We start from the raw sequence: 18,450 nt of genomic DNA on the forward strand, positions 1-18,450 counted from the left end.
TTTCTTCTATTTGATCTCAAAAAGCTCCTAAAACAGTCAGTGATCACTGTTGACCTCCCTCGGCTTTTATTACCGCTAATCATTTATTTAAGCTCAGTTTTTAAAACCTTAGGATGTAACTACAGCCCAGCCCATGCAGCAGTACATGAATGACTAACCTCGTATTGTGGATGGATTATCTCAGTTGTTCTCCTGGCTGAAGTTTGGTCCTTTTACAGCATCCTGCCATGCGATTACATTTGTTCCTGACCACCAAGAACACTCACGTTAACTTTTATCGAGTGGAAAAAAAGTTAGCTTGTTTATATTATGCTAACATAGCTGTGTCGCTAGCAGTCACGTAGCACATCATTATATACCAGCTAGCCCAACTTCAGTAACCCTACAAACGTCACTGCTGTTTAGTTTTCTGTCTTCATTTATGCTGGAAGTGATAGCAGAGCTGTACGTTTTAATTTGTTTCCAAAACCCCGCAGTCAGGACATGCTATATTGTATTTAGATAGAAGCTAGCGAGCTAACTCCCTGCTAACTTCTAACTCCGTTAAATGTCATAAATTCCGTTTTCATGGATGCCTGGATGTTAAACTCAATTGTTACACCTGGTAGAGCAGAACGCTGATCATTTTATAAACATGAAAGACTTTAGACAGTTTTTCAACTCTCAGTAATGCCATAGTGATCGTTTGATATATGGACCTGCAGCAGAGTTTAGGTCCAGACACGGCTAGTGACGTCAGACTGAACAACCGGATAGCGACAAAGAAACAGGAAGCAGGAGATGATTGAGTCATTAGCCAATGAGCATGCAGCATGTCGTGTAGATCCACGCCGTGCTTGGATTTTGTCGGGCTCGCCGCTCTGCTGAAGTCACCCTCACTGCTTCTCCTCCTCCTGATGGTCGAGGGACACTTTGAGTTCACTTTCACTTTCAGCAGCTGGACCAGCTGTCACAATCTTTTCTTCTCTGTGCCGTTATCAGCGGCTCCAGCAGGAAACTTTCATTAACAGGAAGCTTTCAGCATGGATGGTGAAATAAATACAGCAGCCGTCAGAATCAGACTGATGGCTCACATTTATAAAATAGGCAGACTCACCCTTTAAGAAAGAGCCTGAAGGTCCTCACAAGCATAGAAACACACACTGTGATGTCCTGTAAAGACCTGTGTGTGTGTGTGTGTGTGTGTGTGTGTGTGTGTGTGTGTGTGTGTGTGTGTGTGTGTGTGTAATAATAATCCCTCAGTGTGTTATTTCAGTCTGGAGGACAGCCCCTGGTTGTGTGTGTTTATCCTGCAGAGTGAGGAGTCTGTGTGTCACATGTTAAAGGTCAGAGGTCACATACATGTGTTGGTACAGATTTAAAGGCAGCAGCATGTTTATGATGAACTCAGATCTTCACTTTCTGCTCTTGTGGTTTTGTAGGCGTCGTTATAAAACGACGTGATCGTTGGCTGAAGGGTCGTCATGACGATAAAACGTCAGATCAAAGCGATCCTTTTACAGAAAGTGTTCAGAGTGTTGATTCAACGAGTCGCAGCAGCTTCCTGCCTTCTCTTCACGCTTTGTTGGATTTGGTGCAGATCCCCTCAGCTCCAGCAGGGTGGAGGGACGACAGATGTTTTCTCCACAGATGTTTAAGACGTTGCCTCGGTCAGGTCCGAGCCTGTCAGCTGTAAGGACCTCTCTGACTTTAGTTGTCATCCTCCTCTTTTATGAAATTTGCAGATGAGATTATGAGATTGTAGAAACAAGCAGTGGAAAAGAGTTTTCTCCAGATGGTGTTTGGCCTCGTCATTACTGATGTGGTGAGGAGGGAATCAGAGTGGAGCAGCCGGCTGAGGCAGTTCATCCAATTTGGACGCCTCCTCTGCGGGGTGTTCGTGTCCTAGTGGGAGGAAGCCCTGCGGCAGACGCAGGGCACTCTGGAGAGATTGCATCTCTTGGCTGACCTGGGAACGCCTCGCTGTTCCCCGGGTGAGCTGGAGGAGGTGGCTCACAGAGGGAGGTCCGGGCTTCTCTGGCTAGGCTGCTCCCCTGAACCAGAAAAGGACAAGAAGATGGATGGACTGGTAACTCAGCGCCACGATAGCATCACGAAGCACAAATAAAAGGGTTAGGGTGAGGTTGAGTGTTGGTCGTGTGCAGGTCGTATGAACGTCACTTCAGATCCGTGAGTTTCTGTGATAGCTGTGCTTTGTCACCAGGGGCCGTGTTAGAGACTGGTTGTTTGTTGGTGAAACTGTCCATCACCCGCCGACCTCTTACGAGGGTCTTTGACTTCACGCTTCAGTTTTGTCCCGTCCTGTGAACTTCAGGTTCCCTAAACTCTCGGCTGGCCGATCGAGTTTTAAACATCTCGGTTCTGATTGGAACAAACAGGACGGAGGCGACCAAAACAACAATCCTTTTAAAAGATTTTTTTAAAACCATCTTTCAGGTCACAGAGTCTGATTAACAGGGAAAGCTTTTATTTTCACTGATCAAGTGAGAGGCAGAGGAGTGTGATGCTTGTCCTTCTGTCTGAAGCAAAGAAATGTCCTAACACGTGTTGAAGGAAGAAGAAAGCCTTTCTGAAGGATGCCGCACCGGCAGCGGAGGATGGCCTTTAGTCTCACATGGCGTCTAAAAGGGTGGAGAACGTGACGCTCTGATGGCTCGTTCATAGTAAATGAAATGTGTAAGGAGTCATACCTTCATTTTTATTGATTAACTTTGTGGAATGTAAGAAATGAGACTTGACCTCGTGCTGATCTGACTGTGTCCTGTGTGGGTTGTGTTATATTGTGCTGTGTTGTGTGTTGCAGGCGGCCTCTGCTCCCTGACCATAGACAAAGCCCTGCCAGAGGATGAAGGCCAGTATAAATGCAGAGCCGAGAACTCGGCAGGCAAAGCCGAGTGTTCCTGCACGGTTCTGGTAGACGGTGAGAACAAAGCTTTGTTCCTGTCTCAGATCTTTCCTTCAGTGCCGCATGTTCTTCTTCTTCTGCTGTTTTTGTTCTTCTGGTCTTTCCTCTACAGTTATTCTTCCTCCTGCATCCTGATGTAGACGCAGGTTTAAAGCATTCAAACTGTGAGAGAAACTTTAAAGTGTACTTTTGTTGTCTGAATGAAGATCTGAAATGTATCTGATATGTTTGTCGTAATCTGTCCTAAACCAAAGAGCTTGTTTACTTCCTGCCGTGTCCATGAACATTTGTTGACTCCGTCATCAGCACTGACTCTCAGACACCAACCGATAAGTCGAGCCTCCTGAACACACGACTCTGTTCAGCAGTGCAGCTCTGCTTCTTTGGAAAGATCACACAAACATCAGCATTCATGGGTCATGTTAGCCCCGCCCACTCTCTTTGATGGTCGCTGCAGTGGTTTGGACTGGAAGAGTGATGCAGCAGAAGCTGCAGCGCTGGTCAGCTGGGTTTCCTGTCATTAGAACCAACGAACACAAACACAGTTTGACTTTATCAAAGATCGGCTCCTGTTTGCAGACGGGTTAGCGCTGGTCGTCAGGACATCAGCTGTTTGTAAAGGGTTTAGTCAGCTGGTTTTAAACACGAACACCACAGACTCGGTGTGCTGTGTCCAGAACAGCACGGACGCTGTGGTCCAGCCTGCAGCACGGACGCAGCCGCTGTTTCAGGTGTGTCTCAGTCCTGTGGTGCTCATGGACACCTGAGACTGAAGCAGCACGAGGACACTCGGCTCTTTCTTTGCTGTGAGCTAACGTGGCGAGGACAGAGGCAGAGTTCGCGATGGAAACACGATGAACTGTGCTCCACCATGTGCTGTGAATCTGTGATGTTGTGTTTGGACAGGAAGTCAAGGAAGTGACAGCAGTGACTTCCAGAGAACACAGAAAGTGTCCGGCTGTGTGAACACTGTGGTTCAGTTCTGAGACCTCCAGGATCGTCTCACGCCTGTGCACCGGGTCCGTCCAGACAGCACCCAGAGACTGCAGCCTGACGGCCCATCAGACGCAGCATGTCTCACTGCAAACTAGAGCGAAAGATCCAAAATTTGTGTTGTGCTGCGCTCTGCTTGTACGTCATTTTTGCGACTGCTCTACGTATACGAGAAGTGCCTGCACCTTGTCGCTTCTAAACGTCTTTGACTTTGTGTCCTCTACGACAGTTTGTGTTGTATTATGTCCAAACCTTTAATAAATCCTTAAAGAAGAAACCTTTGTCCTGACTAGTGAAGAATGCGTCGTTTCCAGAACGCTGCTTTCCCTCTGCAGAGCTGTGCAGTTCCCCGTACGTGCACGTAAACCTGTGACAAACAGTTCACCGAACTCAGACACGCACAGAACGCTTTCCTTCATTGTAGGCTTCACTGTAGGCTTAGTTTCTATTGGTAGCACGAAGGTGCGACTCATGCGAGTACTGCACTCTGCTGCACCTGTGCTTGTGCTGCGCTTTACTTGGCACAGCTGGAAAACCGTTGCTGCACGAGGCAAACAACAGACATGAATGGGTTTCAGAGCGCAGCGCTGTGCTGCGTCCGATGTGAAAGGACCTTAACTCAGGCTGGACTGAGTCCCGTGCACGCTTACATGTGTATGCCTCCTGGTTGTTATTTACGTACCTGGGTTCTCTGAGTCTGAGCAGTGACTTTTTTGATAGTTCGTCCCTGAATGCAGCACCGCGCTGGTTTCCCTCACAAAAAGCCGGTGGCATTTTTCTGCACTCACACGACTTGACTTGAACTTCTGTCGTCTCGCTGAGTCTCACTGAGCGGCGTGTTACCAAACACCCTCTCTGGGTCCACGCAGCATTCAGTGAATGTGCTCAGTGATGTGTGTCATGTCGGAGAGCAGAATGTGAAATGTCTGAGCTCTGTAAACACACATTTTGTTTTTCAGTTTGAATAAAATATGAATTTTCTGCAGGTGAACGCTCAGTGTTTGCCGGAGGGTTTCTGATGTTTGTGTTGGGGTTCACGGCTGTGGAGCTCTCAGAGAGCACCTGAGTGTGTGCACGTGTTAACTCCTCCCTCTCTGTCTCTCTGTGTCCTGCAGACCCGGCTGAAAACTCTCCGGCCGACAAGAAGTCCAAGAAGGCGACTCCAACCTCAGAGAGTGAGTTTCCAAAATATGCAGCAGCAGCCTCTTTCCTTTTGTCCCAATAAGGAGCTGCAGGCTGGGATCACTGGTTCCCACACACACACACACACACACACTCAGGCGGGTGTTTCTATTTTAAAGAGTCTCTGTGTATCACTGGAAACATCAGTTCCTTCATCACTGTCACATTATTATTCCTACCTCCAGAGCAGTAAACCTTCATTAACACTACGTTTCCCATCAGCCCTGCTGCTTCCCACATACACACACACATGCACACACACACACATGCACACATGCACGCACACAAACATGCACGTACATGCACGCACACGCACATGCACGCACACACACACACACACACACACACATGCACACATGCACACACATGCACGCACACACACATGCACGCACATGCACGCACACGCACATGCACGCACACGCACATGCACATGCACACACACACACACACACACACACACACACACACACACACACACGCACACCTTTCCTTGCAGGGGTCACACCTGTGCATCATGAATGAGTCTCACCTGGAAACAAACTGTGCAGACACTGTGGGTTAAAACACACAGTCTGCTACAAACAACAACTTTTTGGTTACAAGTAGTAACTTTGTTTGGTTTGTAGCTGTGTCCTGATTGGTCAGCTGGTTTGTAGCTGTGTCCTGATTGGTCGTAATGTTTCTGTATGCAAGGAGAATAAAGTCTTACTTTGGTAGAAATCCTAAGATCACTCTTCAGAATAAAAGAAAGTGTTGTTGCTCTTTTAAAAGTTTCATCTTAATGAAAGGTTTTGGGTTTTAAACAGGAACATATTGTAGAAAAGTTCCTGGCTGTAACAGTTTAAGTCAAAGCTACGATTAATAATTATTCACTCTGAGTAAATTGTGTTGTGTGACCAAAATGTTTCTTTCATGAAACAATCACAATAGAGATACAAATAAATGAAAGAGTTAAACATTTCCTATTGGATGAGACGTTTCTGGACTTGTTGTTTTCTTGCTCTCCGTATCTGCACAGCGCTGAATGTGTGAGTGCTTGAACAGTAACTTCATACAAAAACACTCTGACATGCAGCAGCTTCATGTTTCTGTCTGCAGCCCTCAGTGGAAAATCTGCTCTTATCTTTATGATCCAACTCTAAATCCTTCCTGCTCAGAGTGTGTGTGTGTGTGTGTCTGTGTGTGCATGCCTCAGTGGGCTCACTGCTGTGGATGGATGTCCTGTTCTGCTCTGATCAGGTTCATATCACAGCCCACAGACACTTTTCTTGCGTTCAAAGCTGAAACCCTCTCCACGGCGCTGACCCCTGACCTTTAACTGTTTGTTCACATGTATGCGAACAGACTCAGAGTTGAATCTACCTGAACATGAGCTGAGAGTTTCTCAGACCGGAGCTCGGCTCCTGCTTTGGTTTCAGTCACTTCTCGGAGACCGCAGAGTTTTAGCAGCAGACAGAGGGAGGAAGGACGGGGGCGATGATGTCGGGGAGGGGGCGCTGCTCCTCTCCCACTTCCATTTAAGGCCTGGTTTTCTGACTCTCGCGCTCTGACAGACTTTGTTTTACTTTGCGTGCTGATTAAAAGCGTGGAAGTGTCGAGTGAAGCCGTTCGTCCGCCTGCTGGGCCCACGTTAGCTTAGAGACACGCAGCAGGTTGGAGGCTGTGTGGTGCAGCGTGTGTGCATGTGTCAGCCTCCACCCTGAAACACAGTTACAGTAAAGACTGAGCACAAGACAAACGGAGAGGCTGCTCCCTGTCCTAACCATCTGCTGCAGGTGCTGCTCACTCTCACCTGTCAGTTAGTCTGCAGCTACGAGTGGGCGGGGGCTAAACATTGTTAAAACTTTTTAAAACCCCATGTGGTCGGGGGTTGGGGGGATGTTTTCAGGGGCTCTTATTGCAGCGGCGTGTCAGCAGGTATGCAGCTGATATTTTGGGATGGCGTGTACAGGAACACTGAGTTCTTCACTTTCAGTGCAGAAGTAAAAACAGAAGTGCTTCCTGTGACTGACAGAGCAAGGAGCCAATCAGAGTGCAGCTCTGACCGTCAGCTGATTAATATCAAAGCTGCAGACCTGTGCTCGCCTGTCTTTGTGAGGACAGTTTGACATTCAGAGCTCAGCTTCTGTTTGTGTTTCCTCATTCATGAGCTTTCTCATACTAACCTGCTGACAGATGGGGGAGGGGCCGCTGTACATACTGAAGCGTCGCGTGGTCACACACTGATGTCTGCACACGGCGGTTACACACTGATGTCAAGTGCTCAGACTGAATGTGTTTCCTGCACACATTCATCAGCTTCTTACTAAGGTTCAGTGTCTGATTCTGCAGCTCAGACAGTCACCGCGGTTCAAAGGTCAGAGCTTCACACATGAAAGTGAAAGTCGGAGTGTCGGTCAGAGAGAGGCTCGGCTCACCAGGCGGTTCGTTTTAAAGCTTTACTGACAGGAAACACAAACCGTCCTGCTTCCAAAGCAGGTGTGAACGTATGCTTGTGTGCACGTGTGTGTGTGAGTGAGTGCGTGCGTGCATGTGTGTGTGTGCGTGCGTGTGTGTGTGTGTGCGTGCGTGTGTGTGCGTGCGTGTGTGTGAGTGAGTGCGTGCGTGTGTGTGCGTGCGTGTGTGTGAGTGAGTGAGTGCGTGCGTGCGTGTGTGTGTGTGCGTGTGTGTGCGTGTGTGTGTGTGAGTGAGTGCGTGCGTGCGTGTGTGTGCGTGCGTGTGTGTGCGTGCGTGTGTGTGAGTGAGTGCGTGCGTGCATGTGTGTGCGTGCGTGTGTGTGCGTGCGTGTGTGTGTGCGCGTCCGTGCGTGCGTGCGTGTGTGTGAGTGAGTGCGTGCGTGCATGTGTGTGCGTGCGTGTGTGTGCGTGCGTGTGTGTGTGTGCGTGCGTGTGTGTTTTCTCTGCAGACAAGTAACAAAAACCAGCCAAGCGTGCAACTTGTGCTGACCTGATGATGTCACCACGTCACTGGGACCTGAGTGGCCGGTGTTAAGGACGTCACAGCACCATGAGCGACTTGATGACATCCACCATTTTTATTTGGGGCATGAAGCGAGCAGCTGCTTTTTTTGACTGTAGCAGCTTCAAGCTTGTTTTGCGAGTTTCTGTGAGAGCAAAAATAACTTTGTGCTGGGAAAATCCTCGTGTTTGTGTTTCCAAAGGAAAACAGAGCCAAAGCAGCGAGGCTGGAAGGACGGAGCCTGAGCTCCAGACCGATGGTAACAGCAGACTTTGTGGTGTGGTCAGGTGGAAAGTCTTAAACATCTGAAGGAGGAAACAAAGAAAGAAGACAGCGTGAACAGATTCTTCTATCCTCTTCATCTGCAGCCATCTCAAGAAAAACAAACTCCAGGAACTATTTCCTGCATCCAGTGGAACTATTTTTAGATTGTCCATGTACGGTCATCAGAGATGCTCTTCGTCTGTCTCACACATTCTTCTCCTCCTCCTCCTGCCTCTACTAGATGTTCTGTGAGGACAAAGTTCCTTAAACTAAAAAAGAAAAGCAGCTGATGACAGAAACATTTAAAAGAGAAGAAGACAAACAGCCTCACGAACACAAACTCAGAGAGGCTCGTATAAGCTGTGTGTTTCCTGTCGCACAGAGTCTTCTGCTTCCATAAAAACACAACAAAGCAGGACGATGTGAGACACGTGTGAAAGCAGTCAGGAAAACCGTGTCTGTACTTACATGACACTCTTCACTTAGTTTCAGATGTGCTTGTTGCACATTCACGTTTTTATTTCGTGCATATTTTATTCAGTCTGTGCGATTTTTCTAAACGAGGAACATTTCTGTAAATGTCCTCACTTCAGTGTCATTTCATCTTTGTTGTGAGTGTGATGCTTACAGTGTCACCAGGTCTGTGTGCAGTGTCTGATGGGAAACGTAGTGTTAATGAAGCTTGTGTGCAGGGAGGGTGTTTCTGTCTGCTCAGTTGTTTTCAGAGGTCTCATGGTAGAAACTTGATGAGGCCTCTCTGGAGTTTTTAAAGGTTCCAGAGGAAGTCTGCAGGATCACTGAGGAGATTGTCCACTTGTTTCAGAGCTCCTGAATTGGTTTATGGAGGGTTTAAAGTTGGAGCTGGCCAAGGTCTTAAAGACGCTCCAGAGGACCGTGGAGAGGGTCCAGTGTCCCCCACCCCCCTCACCCCGTGTCAGAGTGTGATGGTGCAGCCGTTTCGTTCCGCTGCTGGCCAGTTAGCTTGCGACCCGAAAAACACTCTGACATGCAGCAGCTTCATGTTTCTGTCTGCAGCCCTCAGTGGAAAATCTGCTCTTATCTTTATGATCCAACTCTAAATCCTTCCTGCTCAGAGTGTGTGTGTGTGTGTGTCTGTGTGTGCATTTGCCTAAGTGGCTCCACTGCTGTGGATGGATGTCCTGTTCTGCTCTGATCAGGTTCATATCACAGCCCACAGACACTTTTCTTGCGTTCAAGCTGAAACCCTCTCCCACGGCGCTGACCCCTGACCTTTAACTGTTTGTTCCACATGTATGCGCAACAGACTCCGGTTGGAATCTACCTGACATGAGCTGAGAGTGTCTCAGACCGGAGCTCGGCTCCTGCTTTGGTTTTCAGTCACTTCTCGGAGACCGCAGAGTTTTAGCAGCAGACAGAGGGCGGAAAGGACGGGGCGATGATGTCGGGGAGGGGGCGCTTGCTCCTCTCTCCCACTTCATTTAAGCCTGGTTTCTGACTCTCGCGCTCTGACAGACTTTGTTTTACTTTGCGTGCTGCTGATTAAAAGACGTGACAGTGTCGAGTGTGAAGCCGTCGTTCCGCCTGTGGGCCCACGTTAGCTTAGAGACACGCAGCAGGTTGGAGGCTGTGTGGTGCCGCGTGTGTGCATGTGTCAGCCTCCACCCTGAAACACAGTTACAGTAAAGATGAGCACAAGACCAACGGAGAGGCTGCTCCCTGTCCTAACCATCTGCTGCAGGTGCTTGCTCACTCTCACCTGTCAGTTTAGTCTTGCAGCTACGAAGTGGGCGGGATAAAATTGTTAAACTTTTTAAAACCCATGTGGTCGGGGGTTGGGGGGATGTTTTCAGGGGCTCTTATTGCAGCGGCGTGTCAGCAGGTATGCAGCTGATATTTGGGATGGCGTGTACCGGAAACACTGAGTTCTTCACTTTCAGTGCAGAAGTAAAAACAGAAGTGCTTCCTGTGACTGACAGAGCAAGGAGCCAATCAGAGTGCAGCTCTGACCGTCAGCTGATTAATATCAAGCTGCAGACCTGTGCTCGCCTGTCTTTTGTGAGGACAGTTTGACATTCAGAGCTCAGCTTCTGTTTGTGTTTCCTCATTTCATGAGCTTTCTCATACTAACCTGCTGACCGACTGGGGGAGGGGCCGCTGTACATACTGAAGCGTCGCGTGGTCACACACTGATGTCTGCACACGGCTGGTTACACACTGATGTCAAGTGCTCAGACTGAATGTGTTTCCTGCACACATTCATCAGCTTCTTACTAAGGTTCAGTGTCTGATTCTGCAGCTCAGACAGTCACCGCGGTTCAAAGGTCAGAGCTTCACACATGAAAGTGAAAGTCGGAGTGTCGGTCAGAGAGAGGCTCGGCTCACCAGGCGGTTCGTTTTAAAGCTTTACTGACAGGAGACACAAACCGTCCTGCTTCCAAAGCAGGTGTGAACGTATGCTTGTGTGCACGTGTGTGTGTGAGTGAGTGCGTGCGTGCATGTGTGTGTGTGCGTGCGTTGTGTGTGTGCGTGCGTGTGTGTGCGTGCGTGTGTGTGAGTGAGTGCGTGCGTGCGTGTGTGTGCGTGTGTGTGTGTGCGTGCGTGTGTGTGAGTGAGTGCGTGCGTGCGTGTGTGTGCGTGTGTGTGCGTGTGTGTGTGAGTGAGTGCGTGCGTGTGTGCGTGCGTGCGTGCGTGTGTGTGTGTGCGTGTGTGTGCGTGCGTGGTGTGTGTGCGTGCGTGTGTGTTTTCTCTGCAGACAAGTAACAAAAACCAGCCAAGCGTGCAACTTGTGCTGACCTGATGATGTCACCACGTCACTGGGACCTGAGTGGCCGGTGTTAAGGACGTCACAGCACCATGAGCGACTTGATGACATCCACCATTTTTATTTGGGGCATGAAGCGAGCAGCTGCTTTTTTTGACTGTAGCAGCTTCAAGCTTGTTTTGCGAGTTTCTGTGAGAGCAAAAATAACTTTGTGCTGGAAAATCCTCGTGTTTGTGTTTCCAAAGGAAAACAGAGCCAAAGCAGCGAGGCTGGAAGGACGGAGCCTGAGCTCCAGACCGATGGTAACAGCAGACTTTGTGGTGTGGTCAGGTGGAAAGTCTTAAACATCTGAAGGAGGAAACAAAGAAAGAAGACAGCGTGAACAGATTCTTCTATCCTCTTCATCTGCAGCCATCTCAAGAAAAACAAACTCCAGGAACTATTTCCTGCATCCAGTGGAACTATTTTTAGATTGTCCATGTACGGTCATCAGAGATGCTCTTCGTCTGTCTCACATTCTTCTCCTCCTCCTCCTGCCTCTACTAGATGTTCTGTGAGGACAAAGTTCCTTAAACTAAAAAAGAAAAGCAGCTGATGACAGAAACATTTAAAAGAGAAGAAGACAAACAGCCTCACGAACACAAACTCAGAGAGGCTCGTATAAGCTGTGTGTTTCCTGTCGCACAGAGTCTTCTGCTTCCATAAAAACACAACAAAGCAGGACGATGTGAGACACGTGTGAAAGCAGTCAGGAAAACCGTGTCTGTACTTACATGACACTCTTCACTTAGTTTCAGATGTGCTTGTTGCACATTCACGTTTTTATTTCGTGCATATTTTATTCGGTCTGTGCGATTTTTCTAAACGAGGAACATTTCTGTAAATGTCCTCACTTCAGTGTCATCATTTCATCTTTGTTGTGAGTGTGATGCTTACAGTGTCACCAGGTCTGTGTGCAGTGTCTGATGGGAAACGTAGTGTTAATGAAGCTTGTGTGCAGGGAGGTGTTTCTGTCTGCTCAGTTGTTTTCAGAGGTCTCATGGTAGAAACTTGATGAGGCCTCTCTGGAGTTTTTAAAGGTTCCAGAGGAAGTCTGCAGGATCACTGAGGAGATTGTCCACTTGTTTCAGAGCTCCTGAATTGGTTTATGGAGGGTTTAAAGTTGGAGCTGGCCAAGGTCTTAAAGACGCTCCAGAGGACCGTGGAGAGGGTCCAGTGGAGATTTTAAAGTTCATTAAAGCTCCTTAGTGAGGTTTTAGAGGTCTTGAAAGAACGGTTACTAATTTCCCAGAAGTACCAGGAATGTGTTTAATGGTCTCCGTGAAGTTAGCTATCCCCTTGTTTTACCGACACATTTTAGTTTCTGTGGAGGTGGTAAAAATATTCTAAATGCACTGACATGTCAGTAGTCCTGTCAGAGTGGTCTTTGGGGGCTATTAAAGGTCTCAGGGGTGGTTTTGTGAAAGGTTGTTTGAACACTTGCCAGGAACTGTTTTAAGGATGTTTAGACCTTGAAATTCTCTGTCCACGTGTCATGCGGTCTTAATAGGTTAAGGCAGGTTTTAGAGGTCGCTGTGGAAGTTGCAGAGGTGTTGGGAAGCTCCAGAGTAACATAATGAGGTTATTGAATTTGTTGCACCCTCATGGGTCTTTGCATCATCTGGTCCAGGGCTCAGTTTGTGCAGTACAACAATATTCGTTGCTTGGATGGTTGCAGAGATTTTGAGAAGGCTCTGAGGTGCTTAGAAGACATCATGAATAAGTCATCGTGTTTCCAGTAGATCTGATTCTGCTGTGAAATGACAGCCACACGTTTCCTCATCACAGCTCGTCTGAACGTCTGGTTCAAGTGTCTGACCGCCTGCTGTGTTCTTGTTTCAGGTGAAGCCAGAATAAAGAAGCCAACTCCAAAGACTCCGCCCAAACAAGGTGAGACTCACCTGTAGTGAATCATGTTTACCAGGCAGGGAGGTCCTGCTGAGACAGGTGCATTATGGGAAAGGCGGGCATGTTTCTGGACAACATGGCTGTATCCCAATTCAGGGTCTGCAGCCTTAACGGTCCACAAGGGCCGCGTACTCAAAGATGGCTAAGGCCGGAAGTGCGAGGCTTGTGAAATGGGCGGTCTAGCCTCCGTCGCGCTGCCCAGGTTGCCTAGCAACCGTGATACTAACAGCTGGAAACGTGTCATACAGCTGTGTTTGACAGAGATGAAGGAGAACATCTTTTGTTCATTTGTTTGTTTGTTTTTATGTGAGCTATCTGAGTCCTCTCACTTTGGTAATGTAAATATAATATGGCCAATATTACAGTTATTATGTTAATCATTATTAGTTATTACACCAGTGAACATGAACTCTGTGCCAAACACTGAGCTTCAGTAAAGATTCAAGTTATTTATAAATTTATATTTATAAATTATAAATCTTCACTCAAAGACACTCAAGTATCTGTGACAGTGTATATACAGATGTATTATAAGAGACAAATATTGTTCGTTTAATATGTTGTCATTACTAAATTTGGCTCAATGCTTACATATATTTATAAAAAGCAAATGTACGAGCTGTGATAACTGTGTCTGATAGAATGAAGAGTAGACTGATATATGAAATATTCCTTTATTGGGTGAGAAAATCAGACCATGTCATAACTGCTTTAAGTCACACAGAATAGATATCAGAGCCTTAAACAGGCTGACTTCTGCTAAATGGGTCAAACTGGGCAGAAAGTCTACAAACACATAACATCCTTATAGAATATGATGTAACACTATAGATCAACTTAGCTCAGAATATATAAAGCATATAAACAGTCACAGCAATATGATGCAACAAACACAGCAGCTACTGATCCAAAATACTCAAAGCTTCATAGAACTGAAACCAACATTTATTTTTAGCTCCATTCTGCTGCTGATACAGACTTTAGGTTTCTGAACATTGAACTTGTTGCTGCCTTTCATAGTGTGTAACTTGAAGGCCCTGAGTACTTTCTCCCACACTGAAAACACTGGGATGATAACATTATTTGAACATTACCTAATAAGACTGATTCAGCACAGACAGTTATGTTAAACTTTCCTAGCAGTCCTTCACAAACAGGGAACAGTCTGTCTATTCTCTCCATCCATGAAATCATCACATTCTCTGTAAGATTAAGGTCGACTATCGAACGGCGTATACTTTAAAGTAAAGGCTTTAAAAACAAGTTAGTACAAACGTCACTAATGTCACATAACTTTGCCGACATGTGGCCAACAGGAATGTTTTAATGTTCTTCATTATTAAACAACATAAATAAGTGACGTCATATTCAGTACTTACTTAAAGTTCACTCTACACCCACCGCCGCGCTATGAAGTCTGGGATATGTTGGGCCATGAAAGCTTCACAGGCCCGTCCTTAAAATTCAGGGAAATGAAGGACGCATTTGAGGGCCGCATTTCGAGCAGCCTTTGAATTGGGACAGCCTTCGTCCGTCGCTGTGACGTAATCGGCCTTCAAATGCGGCCTTGAAGGCTGCAGACCCTGAATTGGGACACAGCCCATGTGTTAGTGTCTGTCTCTGTTATTCCTGCAGGGAAGAGCGGGTTTATTGGCCCTTTAGTGTCACTTTAGAGCTGGACTGTCAGACAATCAATCAATAATAAAAAAAGAGATGTACAAAAACTGCAAAGTCATGAAGGCAAAACTTCTTTCTTTGCATTTGAAGTATAACAAAGTCAGTCTAATGCCTGACTGACAGCAGGGGGCGCTGCAGTTCTGGCTGAAACTCTGCCTAAGTGCCTTGGAGCAATGTGATGATGGTAAAACTGCTGTTGCTGAAATTTTCATTCAGAAGTTGCTTTGATTGCTGATTTCATTCAGCTCCTGTCAGATTAAATAGAAAGAACATGGAGTCTGGTGACGACTTTGTTCTTCCTCTTTCCACGACTGAGTATTGATCACAGTCAGTTCCCACACTATTATTAAAGGAATTATTATTTAATTATTATTAAAGGTCTCTAATGCAGGACTCCTGTTATTGATTATAGATTATTGATATGTGTGTGTAGCTCTGCCTCCTCAGATCCTGCAGTTCCCTGAGGACATGAAGATTCTGGCGGGGGAGAAAGTTGAGATCCTTTGCAAGTTTTCTGGAGCTCCGCCCATCACCTGCACCTGGCTGAAGTTCAGGAAACCGGTGAGATACACAGAGAGACTAAGGCTGAGGCTATGGTACGTCTAAGTGTTTGTCTAAGCGTCCTCCTGCCTCTCCGGTCTCGGGCTCAGATCCAGGAGGGGTCAGATGACATCTCCATCGAGAGTAACGACAGCAGCAGCAGGCTGACCATCGGCAGCGGGCAGCAGGAACACTGTGGCTGCTACACCATCGAGCTGAAGAACAGCTACGGCCTCAGACAGGCCGCCCTCAACCTCACCATCGTCGGTGAGACAGCAGCGTCTGCACTTCCTGTTTAATGATTCCTGAAAGAATCAGCTGCAAAATTTAATATTTTCAGCTTGTGTTCATCGTCATCTATCCCCGCCCCTCCTCAGATAAACCCGACCCCCCAGCAAAGGTTCCTGCGGCCTCAGACATCCGTCGGTCCTGCCTGACGCTGTCGTGGTACGGGCCGACCTACGATGGAGGTAGCGCCGTGCAGTCCTATAAACTGGAGATCTGGGACTCCGTGGAGCAGCAGTGGAAACACCTGGTGTCCTGCAATAGCACCTCCTACAACGTACAGGTGAGTGTTCTCTCGCAGCACGGCTCAGAAACTGTTAAAGGGCTGTTTTAAGGGTCGGTGAAGTGTCTGTTTGTCTCTAGAACCTCCTCCCAGATCGGCAGTACAAGTTTCGTGTCCGGGCAGAGAACATCTACGGAGTCGGAGAGCCGAGCGCCGAATCTGAACCTGTGACTGTCGGACTGGTGGACACTGATGGTGAGTTGTTCCTTGAGTTGTTGGTGATGCATGTAGAACTTTCTTGAAGTTCTGATGGTTACAGGGATCATTCATCACACATCAACACAACAACTACTTTCTATCTGCCAAACTACGTCTGCCAAACGAATGAGTCAAGGACGTGTCCATGATGAGAGGCTTGTGGTGGGATGTAAGCATAAACATCTTCCTTAGCCAAGCTCACTGCATGTTTTAAGGAAGCGGTTCAGGATTTCTGAAAGCTTCCTGCTCAGTTTTTTAAATAAATGTTTGATGCTTTGAGCACCAGAAATCATTACATTGAAGAGAAGACAGCTCGTAGCTACAGAACTGTGCAGCTCACACCAAAACATCTGGATGCATAAAGCTGTCTTTAAGCTGGAGTGATGGACCCCGAGACGAGTTTTCTCTTCATTTGGTTCCAAATGGATGTTATGAAGGGAGGCCAGTGGGTACTGGGAACCACTGCTGCTTTGTAGAGATTGGGAAGCTGCTACAAATTCATGTCCAGTGAAACAGACCTGCTGTGCTCAGTTAATCTGAGTTTATGTTAATGCCATAAACACAAGTTTAGGAATCTGATAAATGGGAGGATAAGTCAAATCTCACTGTTAACAACAGAAACATGATGCAGGATGCTTTGTAAGAGACAGGACCACCTCACTGGTGTAACAAACACCCAGTTTGACAGGTGGTACATGTTATGTTTATATATTTGCATAAATAATCCTGATCTACTGTTTCCTGGGCAAATGTTCCGGTCATTGGTCGGGTCACTCATCATAGATTTGGAGTTTCTGTTGGTCTAGGTGGTCATGATCATCTCACCCCAGTTCCTGACTTAAGTGGTTGCTGGTTTTAGGCCACTAAAGTCTCGGTAGTGCCCTTGAGCTAAGCTTCATAATCATGAGCTGCTGAGGTAGAAGATGAACGAGAGGGTCGTGATTAAAAAAACTTAACATTTGGTCTGATTTCATCACGTCTGCTGCTCCATGATGATTCCTAACGAAAGACCTGGTCCACCACTACCTCCAGCTGTTCACCTGTAACTAAACCAGAACCAACTAAACCAATCAAACTAAACTGCATCTCAGTGATCAGGAATGAACTAACCAGACTGACTGAACTAACTCTGCTTCGTCCAACAGAAAACCAAGAGGAGCCAGAGGAGGAGGATGAAGGTATGACACTGACTAACTGTATACCCACACGGATGTTCGTTAACCTTCACACAGCATTCACACATCTTCAGTCCTCCCGTGTCTGTGACCTCTGACCTCTGTGTGTTGCCTGTGTGTCAGACTCAGAGAAAGAGCCGGAGTACAGAGATGTGACCATCAGAACAGACATAAAGGTGAAGGACCTGTACGACGTGGAGGAGAGGCTGGGAACGTAAGTCTGCGCTCACATTTCCCATCATGCACCTTAACCTCTGTAGACATTCTCACAGTGTTGTGTTTGCATGGAAGGGGGAAGTTCGGTCAGGTCTTCAAGCTGGTGGAGAAGTCTACAAAGAAGGTTTGGGCCGGAAAGTTCATCAAAGCCTACTCTGCAAAGGAGAAGGACAACGTCCGGCAGGAGATCGGCATCATGAACAGCCTCCATCACCCCAAACTGGTCCAGTGTATCGACGCCTTCGAGGGCAAGTCCGACATCGTCATGGTGCTGGAGATGTAAGTGATCCATCACATCTCCTTACATCACTGCAGCTGGCGGTGAGGAGTCACAGATGAGCTCAGCCTCTGATGGATGGAAGCAGTAAATGTCTGTTCGGTTCATAGATTTAAAACATGACCGGTCTGTAAACGGACTTGAGATGTTTTGGCTTCACAAAGTATCAGAAAATAAGTTTGTGAGCAGACATGAGAGGGATTTGAGGGCAGCTATTTCCTCTGTTGATTTTAGATCTGATGAAGCAGCGGCACCAAACTTTTTGTTTTCTCGTAAAACTGTTCAGCTGCTGAAATTTTCAGCTGAACTCTTCCATAAGTGTCTAATTTGTAGTGGGCTTCATAATTTGTCGTAATCACGGGAAACGTTCAGTGTTTATTACAGAATGTTTCCTCAGATAAACAATCTAAATGAAGTAAACAGCGACTATCTGCTGCCATGATCCGAACTGATGGAGCGCAGGAAACGAGACATTTACCGTCAGGTTTTGTTTTTTATCCGCCCTCTGAGATCTGATAATGTTTCCTCAGCAGCTTCATTACTGCGACAGCCTCGTTACAGAAATATGGTTTTGTCTTCTAACCCTCAAGAAAAGAAAAACATCTTTCATACATGTCCACAAGGTGGCGCTGTTAAAGGCTGTAGACCAGGGGTAGGCAACTCCAGGCCTCGAGGGCCGGTGTCCTGCAGGTTTTAGACATCACCCTGTGTCAACACACCTGAATCAAATCATTAGTTCATTCCCAGGCCTCTGGAGAACTTCACGACATGTTGAGGAGGTAATTTAGCCGTTTGAATCCGCTGTGT

The 18,450-nt window shown here is 47.0% G+C and overlaps 1 protein-coding gene across 1 annotated transcript in view; it reads left to right on the forward strand.

Annotated features, from left to right (window-relative positions):
• Positions 1–18,450, forward strand: part of mylkb (myosin light chain kinase b) — a gene marked incomplete at its 5' end in the record, with an annotated part of 39,428 nt that overhangs the window by 14,366 nt on the left and 6,612 nt on the right. Inside the window, 10 exons of the mRNA XM_040045337.1 lie at positions 2,804–2,920; positions 5,014–5,073; positions 12,927–12,974; positions 15,103–15,230; positions 15,320–15,476; positions 15,587–15,777; positions 15,858–15,972; positions 17,121–17,153; positions 17,274–17,364; positions 17,442–17,645. Of these exons, the coding sequence (XP_039901271.1) occupies positions 2,804–2,920; positions 5,014–5,073; positions 12,927–12,974; positions 15,103–15,230; positions 15,320–15,476; positions 15,587–15,777; positions 15,858–15,972; positions 17,121–17,153; positions 17,274–17,364; positions 17,442–17,645 (1,144 nt within the window). The remainder of the gene's footprint in view (positions 1–2,803; positions 2,921–5,013; positions 5,074–12,926; positions 12,975–15,102; positions 15,231–15,319; positions 15,477–15,586; positions 15,778–15,857; positions 15,973–17,120; positions 17,154–17,273; positions 17,365–17,441; positions 17,646–18,450) is intronic.

This window comes from Simochromis diagramma, unplaced genomic scaffold, assembly GCF_900408965.1.
Source record: "Simochromis diagramma unplaced genomic scaffold, fSimDia1.1 OVJJ01000055.1, whole genome shotgun sequence".
NCBI classification, from domain to species: Eukaryota; Metazoa; Chordata; class Actinopteri; order Cichliformes; family Cichlidae; genus Simochromis; species Simochromis diagramma.